Genomic DNA, 14,435 nt, shown 5'->3' on the forward strand with positions numbered 1-14,435 from the left:
AATGTTCTTGGTGTAGTCACTTTAACTGGCACTGCTTAGGTTGCATAGGGTTTGAAGAATGATATAAATACAGAACTCTTTTTAAAATAAATCTTGGGAAATTAGATTAAATGAAGATCAAAGTGAATCTATATTTAATCAACAATTGATAGAGAAATGTGAAATGTACAGACTGTCAGGGCATTCCAACTATTAGTGTTTACAGTTCAATAAAGTACAATATACTCATGCTGACCAGATTTTTGAAAGACTTTCATACCTAATATTGATATGTTTACTTTGTTGATATGTATAAGAAAAGCCTTCTTGATTATAAAAATCAGAATTTGAGTATCATAACTTTAAGTTTAATATATCTGTAGTATTAATTTTTGGATTGACTCTGACATTTTTGCTGTTTGTGCCCACAGCATATACATATATAATTTTTCACTTACACTGTATTCTAAAATGAACAATACAATGCTGCTACACTCATATTACTGCTAAATCCATTCAATTTGTTACAGAAATGAAGAAATATTTAAAAACACATTCTAAAATAAGTGCTTCTATTTGAATCAGAACATTTTTAGTTTGACTTGCCCACAAGCTTTCCTTCAGTAGTATAAATGAACAGCTGTGTTGAACATGAATCAACTTAATCCTTGAAATATCAGAAATGCTATATAATGTTTGCCATACATTCTTGTCAATTTAAAATGTCTACTACAAATGTAGTTATTTTCCAAGTTAATGTCTACATTAATTGTAGGACATTTGATAAACATTTCAACCCAGGTCCTGCTAATTGAACAATGTTGTTGAAGGACAAGAATGGAAAAAGAGTGAACACACCACCAAATAGACAAGTTAATGGAAAAGTTGCTGGATTCCAACTCCAGTACTAAACATAACAAGCGCTTGGAATTTTTAAGCATATATTCCTCATGAACAATGATATCAGAGAATGAAGAAAGCATTTCTTTAGAAATTTCTCTGCTAAATGGACCACTAAAGATCTCTAACTAAGCAAATCATGCATGGTTTACTGTAGGAATAAATAACTTAGTTTAACTGTTGTCATAACAATCAAACTTGGGAGTAAGGCTGCAAGGTAATGGCCCCTCCTTAAGAGATAAAAGCCAATTGAGAAAACGGAGTTCTTTGCAGGAAGCAAAGAAGTTTTTCTTTGAACTCAAGCCTTGTAGACATTCAGAATATCTTGGTTGGTGTTTGAAGACTCTTTGAAATATTTCTTAGTAACTTTATCTAGTGTTCTTGGCAACCTTGCACAACCTTGGCAAGGCTCATTCTTATCAGAGACAATTAGTTTGAAACAGCCTTTGGAGGAACGGAATTAGTAAAGAATCATTAGAGGATTTTGCTGTTACCTCTGTTTCACGTTTTTTTTCCTTGGAACAAGGTTTGGGTCAGAACATTAAGAGAGCTGGAAGTCAGTGCCTTTTTCTTTCCCTTCCCTTCTTTACACCATTTTTTTTCTTTTCCCCCCTTCCTAGTTTCTATTATTTTTTTGGATTTTTCTTTGTATTCTATATTTTGATAAACCAATAAAAATATTAAAAATTCAGATATTTGGTAACAGTCCTCTATTTATGACAGTTGCAGGGTTATATGATCACCTTTGGCGACCTTCTGACAAGCAAAGTCAATGAAGATTCACTTAACAATCATGTTACTAACTTAACAACTGCAGTGACTCAACAACTGTGGCAAGAAAGGGGCAAACTCACTTAAACAACTGTCTTGCTTAGCAGTGGAAATGTTGGGCTCAACATGGTGGTGGGTGGAGGACTATCTGTAATAGCTTCCAAAGCTCTGTCAGGAGAAGCAAATAATCAGTGGCTTTTGTTTTTATTAGCAGGTCATCAACATGAAACCCACTTTCTTAACATTGTATTTTTTTCCCCCAAGACACAAGAAAAAAATTTAGTCACTAGCATTTATAGAAAGAAATCCAAAGATTTTAATCCTTGTGAACAACTTTAACTACTACTACTACTACTACTACTACTACTACTACTACTACTACTGCTACTATTACTACTACTATAACAGGATATCTGGAAAAACAAATCCTTCCTCACATTCTTATGTTTCCTGTCATATTCTCATTCATGGTGATATATTGTTATTGCTGTGGCAATATAAATTTGCCTGCATTTGTGTTTTGCCAAAAAAGTTGAGTGACATTATAAAAACTACTGAAAAATTTGCCCAAGACTAATTGGCAAACAAAAGTTGATTTCACACAGATATAACAAAAATATCTGAAGTACCTGTGAGTATTTGGCAAATGACAGGGACACTTTTTGTCGCATTTAAGACCATAGACTATTTCAGCACATAGTCTTGTTTCACAGTGTACTCCTGTATATCCTGGCTCACAAAGACATTCTCCGCTAATATGATAGCATTTTCCACCATTCATGCATTGGCAGATCTCTGCACACTGTATTCCAAAAGTTCCAATTGGACATTCATCCTGACACCTAGTGAGAAGACCAGGAAGAAAAAGATATTTTCACTTTCTATAAAAAAATATTCTAAAATGTCCATTTAATTCTTGTCATGTAACAGCATTATTGCATAACAGATGCAAACACAACCATGCATACAATTTCATGCAATACACGTCAGCTTTTTAATTATGGTTTTCTAGGTAACAATTAAAGCAAACCATGCTCTTATGTCTTAAGCAGGATCATATGGACCTCTTAGCAGAAATATTACAGATATATTACAAAAAAGAAGAAATGGTTAGAATATAGTATTGAAGCTAATTCTGCCAATTGCCAGCAGTTCGTTTCTGACCGGTTCAAGGTTGACTCAGTCTTCCATCCATTTAGGATGATAAAATGAGGAACCAGATTGTTGGGTACAATATGCTGACACTGTAAACTGCTTAGAGAGGGCTGTAAAGCATTATGAAGTGAGGTATAACTCTAAGAGCTATTGCTATTGTTTTCCTTTCAAAAATTGTTCCTCCTGACTGACCATTATGAAGGACACCAATGAGGTAATTCTAAACATCTCATTTCTACATAAAATGAAGTGAATGCTATTGCTAACGTTGAGCTAGGCAGGTATTGAGTTACATAGAAAAATAGTCTGAATATATATAAGAACAGCTTTTTAAAATTTCATATAAAATAGGAAATTCCTGATTGCTCAAGTGAAAGACATTTTCCTTTTGTCTATTTTCTACACACTATACTTCCAAGCATCTAACAGAATGTTGATGCATGAAACAGAAATTTGCTATGATATTTAAGCAAATGCTTATTCCTCAAAGTGCCATTTGATTTATTATGTGAGGATTTATTCACTTAAGTGTCCATCTCTAAATCAAATCCAGTAGGACAAACTAGATAACGTGATATTTCCTGTGAAAGCTAAAAGAGGAACACCCGAGACATCTGTGTGCCATTAGATGTTGCTCTTTATAACATAAAATAAATTATGAAGAGATAATTGAAGGTTAGAAAAAGAGGCCAGGGTTATAGCCAGCTGGCTACACATTCCTTTCAAACAACACAACATAGTATGCAAGATTTTATAAAATACAAAAAGTTCTTATAATTCAATAGCTTAAAAATCAATGTAAAGTTATTCTGCACAAATCCCATAAACATAAGAAATAGTAGGATAGAAAGTTAATTTACTAGCATAAAGCTCACTTAAAAACTTCTGGGACAAAATTTTCATCTCTTCCCTTCTGAAAATTTGTTGTTATCATACCAAGAAGATTAAATATGGGGGAAAAATAAGACACCGAGCCCCTAACATCTATAGGGGTGAAAGAGCTCTATTGTTGTGCCCCATAGGAACTGAGGAAAATGGCAGTGATGATATTTGGAAAAATAATGGGTGGAAGAAAATGGGTTTACAACTTTGCTCACAGTCGTGAGAGTCTTCACGTGATTTATGTCAGAAGTCTCCAAACGTGGCAACTTTAAGATTTGTGCACTTCAACTCCCAGAATTCTCCAGCCAGCTATGCATAAGTCCACAAGTCTTCAAGTTACCACGTTTGGGGACCCCTGACTTATGTCCTCACATAAAACAGTCATTGATTAAAGAACAATAAAATAAAAAAGTAAAAAAAATGAAATGGAGCAGTGCTTTTTAATTTTTTCATATTATGAATTGGAGTGAAATGACCAAAACAAAGCAAAAAAAGACAAAAAAATTGCAAATGGTTTTTGAATATAAGATAAATGAAAGAAAATGACTTAGCTATATATAGTACTTGAATTAGTTTCTTAAGTAAAATTGAATGAGCTTGGGTTTTGCTTAGTTTTAACTGGACAGCAATCAATTTTGCATAATATTGTAAATTTCTTTTTTCCACAATCATGACGATCGAGAGAGCTGAAGAATTGTCTTCTTACCATTCTCCTGTATACCCTGAACTGCAATGACATTGTCCAGTGGCTAAATCACATGTCCCTCCATTGTGGCACTGACATTCTTGGGAACAATTATTTCCATAACGTCCTTCTGGGCAAGGCTGACCACAGACTGTGCCCTGTTTGAAAACAGAACTTCATATTTATTCATGGGATTGTAGTATGAGATTACATGAAATGTAAAAAGAAAAAGAAACAGCTTTGCAATACTAGATACTATATGTTTTCTCATGAATGTTTAGATTGTTAATTTGGTGGAATGTTTATGCTGTAAAAGAAAGCTAATCCAAGAATTTAATCCTACAAAATGGTAATAGATTCAAACGAATAATTTCTCTTTTTTCCTGCATATAACCTAGAAATAAAATATACCAATGAAATATCAAAGTGAAAAGTGATGAAATTTTATAGAAATTATAGCTACCATCCATCCAGGAGGGCAGGCACATTCTCCGGTTACATGATGACAAACTCCTCCATTCTGGCATGGGCATCTTTCTTCACACTGTGGCCCATGTTTGTCAGGTGGACAAAGATCCTCACAGCTAAAAATAAGTCAAACACAAATACACATTCACAGAGAGAAAGTGTTTAATTAAAGTGTTTCTCTTATAAGAGAAATAGTGAGATAGTTATGTTTCTAATAGGGTTAGGGGCGTTAATCTGTAAAACTAAGGAAAATATAAATAATATATTTATATATAAATAATATTATTTATATATAAATAATATATTTATATATAAATAATATATATGTGTATGTATGTATGTATGTTATTCAGCTTTGTTCGGGTATTTTCCCACATCATTGTAGTTGTGCTTTTAAAGTTGTAGCAACGTTTTGGCAGAATCTCATCTGCCATCATCAGGCTTCTGTATAGTGTTCATCTGTGAGTCAGACTATATATATATGTGGATCTTTGGTTATTCGGGTTTTCTCCCGCGTAAAATTGGAAGTATCTAGGCAACCTTTCAATGAAGTCTCATTCATCATCTTCAGGCTTGTGTCTTCGGCTCTGTGCTTCTCAGAGTAATGTGAGCTTGCAGCTGCTTCTTCCTTTTAACTGCTAGTGGGGGTGTGACTTGATTGGGTGGGGGCTTGGCTGTGTTCTGATTGGGTGGGGGGGTGTTCTCATTGGTTGGGGGTTTGGCTGTGTTCTGATTGGTTGGGGGGTTGGCCGTGTTCTGATTGGCTGGAGGTGTGTTCTGTTCAGGTGGGGGCTTCGTTGTGTGGTATACAATTACCTAGTCAATATTCTTATATTGCTTACATTCATGGCAAATAATGAGCTTATGCCTTGAGCAAACAAATATATTTATTGTATAAAGTTAAAATAAGTTATATACAAAAGTAGCTTATAGGCCTGCATTCTCTAGTCACAATTAACTATTCCCTTTAAAACAAAAATGATTGCTACCCCTGTTTTTGCCTTTACAGAATGTTGTATTCAGATGAGTTGCTGAAATGTCCATTCTTTGGATTGCTTTGGGAAAAGATGATGCCTTCTCTATATTCTGATCTATGATCTAGAGCAGAGGTGTCAAACTCAAGACCTGGGGGCTGGATCTGGAGGGTGCTTAAATCTGGCCTGCAGGGCTGCCCTGAAAATAGCAAAGGACCAGCCCATGGTGCCTCTGTCAATAAAAACAGGCTCCTGGGCTCCACTTTCAGCTGGGACAGCCTCTGGATACCCTCTGCCAGTGAAAATGGAACCCCATGCAGCCCTTGAGAGCTCCGTTTTCACTGGCAGAGGGTTGCAGGAGGCCATTCCAACCGTAAATGGAGCTCAGGAACCTGTTTTCACGGGCAGAGTGCTTGGCCCACCACAGGCGCCCCCCAACACAAGTGACATCATACTGGCAACCCCCCTGGCCACCCCCCTGGCCATCCCCCCGGCCACCCCTCCCGCCACCCTGAGGTCAAACACAACCCTGATGCAGCCTTCAATGAAATCGAGTTTGACACCCTTGATCTAGACAATTTCAAAGCAACTTTTGGTATAAACAGGCTGCTGGTGAATTCATTGCCGTTTTATCTCCCCTTTTCCCAAATCAACTCCAAGCAATTTTGTAGTTGGATCTATTTAGTTGTGATAGGATGGTAAGAGGAAAATAATTGTGACTGCTATTGATTCTAAGTCATAAAGAATAAGGATTTGAACTAGCATTTCCTTGGTTCAAATACAAACTGTTACCAGAGTTTTCTTTCTTGAGAGTCTTTTTCATATTTACTGTCATAATTTATTGTTATAAAAATATCCTGACAACATTCATTTTGGCTTTTATAAATCAGTGTCCACTGTGTCGGATTATGAAATGGTAACCTTCCACACAGGGGTGGGAGTCAACTGGTGTTTCTACCAGTTTGGTGATTACATTTTGCGCTGTGAGCGCGTGTAATAAACCTTAAGCTGTGCCACCCGGGCAGCTGATAAGCACTGCGTGCAGGTGCGCAGCATTTGAAAAGACACTATTTTACTGTTTTTTCAACCTCAGCTGTGCCGCACAAAGCAGCTGAGGTTGAAAAAGCAGGAAATAAAGGTCAGGTAAGAGCCCGGGTGGGTGCATGGGCCAAACAGCAGCAGACACTGAACCGGTTCGGTGTCTGCTGCTCTTCAGAGCTACCGGTTCTACAGAGCTGGGCAGAACCAGTAGCATCCCATCCCTGCTCCCACATCTCATCCAATGAGTTCTGGTTCAACTAGAATTTATTTAAACTGTTTACCCTGCCTAAGGATAAAAACCCTTCCAACATATTAAAAAAGGAATCAAGCATTAATAAAAGTAACATAAAAAACCCCATGCATTATATACATTTAATCATCCTCAAAATATTAAAATATAGTTCATCTTGTCATATTTCTATTGCTTATTAGTTATCCACGAGTTGGCATATTGGATTTGGAACTGAGAGACCATTTCAAATCCCAATAAAACTATTAGCAGAGTGCAAATTATTTTTCTATCTTCACCAGAGGAATAATCATGGCATGAATACGATATTGCCATCTTCCTGAAATTCACTAATATTGAACACATAACCAATATATCAATTGCATACAAAGCTCCAGTATATCCGGGGGGACATCTGCATTCTCCAGTGATGTGATCACAGGTGGCTCCATGCTGACACTGGCATTTTTGGTGGCAATTATTTCCATATGTGTCTTGGTCACAGTGTTCCTCACAGCGCCATCCCTTGAATCCTGCAGTGCAGTGGCAAGCTCCAGTGATGGGATTACACAAAGCTCCATTTTTACACTGGCAGCGACTACTGCAGTGGGGTCCCCAATGGTAACTATCACATGCTGCACAGAAAACAGAAAGCAAGATTATAGGCACTGCCTTGTCAACCTATTTTCCCTGCTATTTAATTAATTATGATATTGTGCCAAAGTGAATTGCTTAATTTTCATCTTAAAATCAAGTGAGAAAAAACATATCATTATACTGTACTTATAATTATAATGATATATTATGGTATTAAATATAATTTGCTTGGATATAATTATATTATTACACATAATGTATTTACGAATTATATTTATAGAATTATAAATCATATTTTAAAAAGCAAATGCAGTCTTACCAGTTGTATTACAACAAACCATGTGATGAGAAATGTTAAAATATAATTTGTAAGCAGATATAATATGAAGTTTTAAGCAGGAAATATGCAGACACATCTTGAAATCTGTTTCCTTCCGAACTTTCTTTATGGGCTTTTTATTATTATTATGCTATCTGATGTAGATCAGCAATGCCTCAATTACTTTCTGAAAATTTGAGATAATTGTTCTTTCTAATCTATCTCCATGGGCCGGATGCATTACGTGTTGGCCACACCTGGTTTAGCGGAGGGGAGGAAAGTAATGATATGTCACATGAAGCCACCATGATGACATGAGTTTGACACCCCTGCACTAGTGCTTATGGAAAATGCAGAATCTAAGAAAATAATCTTTTAAAAAAAATAAAAATAGTTACATACTATGAATTAGCAGACCAAACAGTACCAGTTATGGACATTCATTATATATAGACCTTGAAAAAGAGCTCAAGAGCTGCCAAAAAGGCTTAAGAGCTGCCTATTGTAAAGTTTAATAAGATAAAACCTTGTAAAGCCATTATTTTCCAAGTTTCAAAGAAAAAAAATGCTATGGAAGTTTTTTTTAAATGCTAAAACTGTAAATAACCTCTAAAAGATCATATCAAGTTCACTAGGAATTTACTATATATATGCTTACAGCATCTGCTTTCATTTTCCTGCTGAACTGAAAATAAAATGGAAATATCCTTGCTAATAATTGTCACTGGACTACTTTAGTGACTATTATTCCCATAGCTTTCTCCTGAGGCAAAATAGACATATTTATTTAGACCTTAGAGGAGACTCATGGCGTCTCCTCAGACCGATCATTACTCTAGCATAAAGCTAAATTCTTCAGACTGCACAAATAACAATAGTGGGTTCTTAACAAAGATTTTTTTCCCATTAATGTGTCTTGTACATTACTTAGATGTGACAGCTTTGTCTTGAACACAATTGTCTAATGATGTTGTGATTTGTAATACACAATAAAGCATGGTTGGGTCTAGGGAAAAAACCCTCCACTCAACACAACATGTAATTTTTTTATTACTGTTTATTCATTGCTATGCTTCTTTACCACTCTAGTAAAGTTTACTGCTAAACTATTACCCTGTGTATATAGTACACAATATGCTCTTACAAACTGTATTTTGTGTGTGTTAGTGTGTGTGTGTGTGTGTGTGTGTGTGTGGTAGTCCTCGACTTATGACCACAATTGAACCCAACATTTCTGTTGTTAAATGAGGCATTCATTAACTGAGTTTTGCCCCATTTTATGACCTTTCCTGCCTCAGTTGTTACAAACTGTATTTTGTGTGTGTTAGTGTGTGTGTGTGTGTGTGTGTGTGTGTGTGTGTGTGTGGTAGTCCTCGACTTATGACCACAATTGAACCCAACATTTCTGTTGTTAAATGAGGCATTCATTAACTGAGTTTTGCCCCATTTTATGACCTTTCCTGCCTCAGTTGTTAAGTGAATCACTGCAGTTGATAAATTAGTAACCTGGTTATGAAGTTAATCTGGCTTCCCATTGTCTTTGGTAATCAGAAGGTCACAAAAGGGGATCACACGATCTTGGGACATAGCAACGGTTACAAGTATGAACCAGTTGCCAATCATCTGAATTTTGATCATATGATCATGGGGATGGTGCAACTGTCATAACTCTGAAAAATGGTCATAAGTCACTTTTTTCAATGTTATATCTTTGAACAGTCATTAAACAAACTGTTGTAAGTCAAGGACTATCTGTATAATGTAAATAATTTAAACGCTTCTGGTGAATTAGAAAAAAAATATGTTCATGTGTGTAATTCTAGTGGAACATCTAAGTCTTCAGTATGTATAAAATTAATAATAATTTAAAAAATAAGTCTCTACAGGACAGAAACCTGGAGATGTTAAACCTCCTATCAGAAGTCTTCTGAGTTTTCACGCCCTGGATCTAGTCTGGGATAGAACTTTAATAATTTCTGCTGTCACCCACCAATCTTCCCAGTAAAGCCTTATATCCATCTGCAGAAAAATTGGGGATGTAGGAGACATATCAAAAGTTTCCCTAGTTTCTTGGATTATAAATGCAAGAGAGGAGAGAAGCACTTTCAGACTTGCAATACTCTGTTAATGTAACCTTCCATTAAAGATAGAATTAATAGCCCTTCTTGTCTGAACTATCTTGAAGGGCTGACAAGGACTGAGATGAAGAGATGTGAATTCTTGTCTGAGATTGAACTGCAAGTATGTTGGGCTGTGGTGTTTTGTGCTTATCATTCACCAGGGTATTTAGCCTTTTTTAATCTTGGAAAACAATGTTTTGAAAATACATGTATGCTTGCATTAGGTTTATTGAACAAATTGAGCTTTTCTAAAAACTTATCAGATTACAAGATTAATTTTGTTTAGTATCATTTAGAATATTCAGGTTAGTCTTCTTTAAAGAAAAATTGTTCTAACCAAAACATTGGAAATTGATTTAAATGTTCTGAAATATCTGAATAAAGTATCACTTATCACTGAAGAATTTTAAAGAACAATTAAGCAGCAATGATGTAAAATAAAACGGATGTGATGTATCCCTACTGTGTACATGCATGCTATGGTGTTAATATAGACCTGATAGGGCATAGCTTACTTGTAGAAATAAAAACTACAGTATGTATAAAATATTGCACAGCTATTAAAAAAATGCCATTATTGAAACAACCAATTATCCTTAAAATGCTACTTCTTTTATGTTAAAGTAAGTTGCATATTACATCTCACTGTGAGTTTGAATTTACACTTTTTCAGTCATAAATCATATTATTATGACTTATTAAGAGCTGAAACAGCATTTTTTCAGTCCATTTTAATATTTGAAAGGATCACAAATAGAAATCAGTTAACAAACTGATGAAAGTATTAAGTTTTGAAGTAAATTGTAGTAGAGTTGTAAACCTTTCAAGACACAAATCTTGTGCACATAGCTCCCTGAATGTCAGAGCCCTGAGACAATTTCTTCAGGTTTTCAAAGCCAGATCATGACAGATAAAACAATAATGATTTGAATAAATACCAGGGTAGACTAGCACTTCAGGATCATTAGGATTCTACACAGTGGAACTGAATTAGAAACTAATCAAGGAACAGAAGCAACCTGGAATTATGAAAAAACCTTCTAACAGTGACATTAATAACCAATGGCTTGCCACCCAAGTTGTAGGTGCTTCATCTCTGGAGATTTGTAAGAAGAGACTTGACAGTCACTTGTCTGAAATGATATAAGGCTTCCAGTTTGAGCAGGGGTTTGGACTAGAAGACCTCCAAGGTCCCTTCCAATTCTGTTCTGATTCATTAATTGATATTATAGTGGCTGAATATCCAGGTATTTATGAAAGCAAATATTTGATAATGTTCTAGCTAGACATTGGATTTTAGATCACAAGACTGAAGAAAATAATAACATGACAATGTTTCATAATGAAGTGTTAATTGAGAATAACAGATTGTTAATTTGTCATCATATATATTAACTATTTATATAGTTCATCTATAATAAGTTTGGTATAATGATTAAGGCATCAGACTGTGGCTCTAATCTGTTTTAGCCACAAAGCCAGCTGGGTAACCCTGGGTCAGTCACTTTCTCCCTGTTCTAGAAAAGAGACAATGGCAAACCACTTCTGAAAAACTGTACTAAAAAAAAACATGCAGTCTCCAAGAATCAGATATGAGTGAATGGTGGGGAAAACCTCATTACCTTAATTATCTTAGAACCACAAATTCACTTATTTTTGTTTTTTTAAATGCTAACAAAAACAAAATAACATATTACTGTAAAATACAACTTGTGATGGTTTTCCCCTTAATTATACTTCTTTGTGTCTGTATGATGAATAATAGAAATAGCATGAAAACCTCATAATTCACATTTTTCTTGAACATTCATTTTATTTCAAATGATTACTATTTTAGAACTCTATAATACATATTGGGAAGATCATAAAAATATGTAACAGCAAACATTTACCAATATCTCAAGTGAAATTTCACACTAGGGGTTATAATATTTATTAAATAAATAAAATTAATCGGGTTCTCAAAATATGTATTCACTATCAACAACAGAAAAGTATAAAACTTTATGTATTTCAGTGATAAATACAATTGTTTTACTAAAGAAGCTTTGGGAACAAATCTTTTTAAAGGTATAAATATAATTGGAAAATCAGAATTATTATTGGGACTCTGATATATGTAAAGATTCATATTAGATCATTTCATATAATTAAACTTCAATAAATATTATTAGACTGTTTAAGATCCACTATTTGTAAATTGCTTTCATAAATTTGAGAAACTGAAAAGCAACTTTGTGATTTTTTTACACTGCAATATAAAATTTAAGACATCTACATAGATTTATAATTGTTTTAAGATCTATTTTTGAGTTATAGTAAATAAATTATCAATCTAATCTATGCAATGATTATTCTAGATTCTTCATCCCATCTACACTTTTCTTTTGTTAATATCTTTTGAAAAAGGAGAAAAAAATAAACTTCAATGAATCCAAGCTAATATTTATAAGAACATTTGTAATATTTGAATCCAAGAATATTCCTGTTGATAATAACAGAATTGCATGCAGTTCTATTTTCTTCTACACAATAGCATAAAAATAATCATAGAATACCTGATGGTTGCAAAGAACAATTCAAACAAAATAACCAGCCAAAACTATACATTTGGATCTACCATATGATTTTCCATCAACTTATTATTTGTGATTAATTATTTCAGATATTTTGAAAATTATTCAGAATATGAGCTTATGTACTTGCAATTCTATTTTTCCTTTAGAGTGTTCTTTTCATCTTGCAGTCCAGACTATATACAAAGCAAATAGTAGTGTTTTATGCCTGAATGCAGCAATTGGACACTGTTAACAAAGCCAATGGCTTTCTCGATAGGAACATATGGCTTTGAAAGCTGTACCATCTGAAAAGCTGGGCAAAGACAAATTTGAGGCCTTTGAATTGAGGTGCTGAGGAAAATTGTTAAGAGTACTTCAAATCAAAGTAGGACAAATCACTCCATGTTTGATGAAATAAAACAGATTGTTCTCTGAATTTACTAATAATGAAGCTTACAACTGTTGGGTACATAACTCAAAAGTAAGAGTTCTTGGAGAAGATCCTGATGTCTGGAAAAATTGAAGGCAATGAAAAAATGTCAAAGACAATGTGGTTAGATACTATTACTGATGTCACAAGCATGAGAGTTTACAAGAATTCAAAGAAGCAGTTACTGATACACAATCCAGCAAGACACAAAGAGACAGGAATGATTAAATAACTCGAAAACAACATGCCTAGTGTTCCTTTAAATTGAGTGACCTGACTTCAAATCCTTACTCTATTACAAAGCTCATTTGTGACTTTCATTCAGCTATTGGGCTTGTTCCAGAGTCAGTCTTTGAAATACATGTAAGTTAAACTTGTCCTGACTAACTTGAGCTATTAATTTCTGTGGGAAAAGGATGACTAATACAGGCTGAGGTAACCCTGGTTAAACTCAGCAACAATAACTGGGATCATATAGTCATATGTTTTAAGTTTTTTAACTAGTACATATCAACTGCATTTAAAATCTTGATTACAGAAGCAATTTTTCAGGAGGTTACCACTATATTCTATTGTTCAAGAAAACTACTGACCTGCCTCCACATTCCTTATCTAAAAACACATTTTCAATATTAAATTGTGTATAACTCTGAATGTGTATCAATACACTACAAGTACAACCACATTGAGGGAATGTGGAGAACAATAATTCTTGTCTAGATTGCATGGAATACTGTAAACAAATTTGATTGGTTATAATTGACAAAATCTACCCAAACAAACTGGTTGCCCAAACAAACTGGTTAATTTCCAACGACTATATAGTCTATAATTTCTCAATCTGACTAAAAATATTATTTATTAAAAATATTATTTGAAAGCCTTAACTGATGAGAATGATGATAAGCAAAACATCTACGATGATCATAGCATGCTACTTAGAATGTAAGATAAGAAAATATATGAGCATAAATTAACAATGGTTCATGAAAGAACTACAGTATGTTGTGGATCTATGAAATTAAGACAAAGAGAAATAATGTAATAAATTTGAATGAAGGTGACATAAGCTAGTGGTGTGCATGAATACATAGAAGAAAGTGAAAGTGTTGATTAATTTTGAAAGAAAGGGATAAAACATACATCCTAAAATATGTAACGAAACAAGTTTTCTATGTTCTTGTGCATCCATTTCAAAGTAGGTATCATGAGTTTATCTCCCTTTTTTGCATCCTTTTCCTTCACGAAATAATCATTTAGAAGAAAAAGATCAAATGGCTGCATCATGCTTTTCTCTTTTGACCATCAAATCAATTTGTTTTTCCTT

General features: G+C 34.3%; 1 protein-coding gene and 1 long non-coding RNA gene across 5 annotated transcripts in view; both read right to left on the reverse strand.

The window, feature by feature from the left end:
- LOC148127328 (uncharacterized) overlaps nt 1–14,435 on the reverse strand; it is a 212,673-nt gene that overhangs the window by 65,785 nt on the left and 132,453 nt on the right. The window lies entirely within an intron of this gene.
- The window catches only part of MEGF10 (multiple EGF like domains 10), a 95,026-nt gene that overhangs the window by 34,472 nt on the left and 46,119 nt on the right, over nt 1–14,435 (reverse strand). For all 4 annotated transcript variants that reach the window (XM_087926887.1, XM_087926885.1, XM_026703958.2 and 1 more), the window contains exons 6-9: nt 7,473–7,719; nt 4,836–4,956; nt 4,394–4,530; nt 2,280–2,492 (exon numbers count right to left, since the gene is read on the reverse strand). In XM_087926887.1, the coding sequence (XP_087783013.1) occupies nt 2,280–2,492; nt 4,394–4,530; nt 4,836–4,956; nt 7,473–7,719 (718 nt within the window). The remainder of the gene's footprint in view (nt 1–2,279; nt 2,493–4,393; nt 4,531–4,835; nt 4,957–7,472; nt 7,720–14,435) is intronic.

Source organism: Pseudonaja textilis, chromosome 2, assembly GCF_049901715.1.
Source record: "Pseudonaja textilis isolate UNSWEBS1 chromosome 2, rPseTex1.2, whole genome shotgun sequence".
NCBI lineage: Eukaryota > Metazoa > Chordata > Lepidosauria > Squamata > Elapidae > Pseudonaja > Pseudonaja textilis.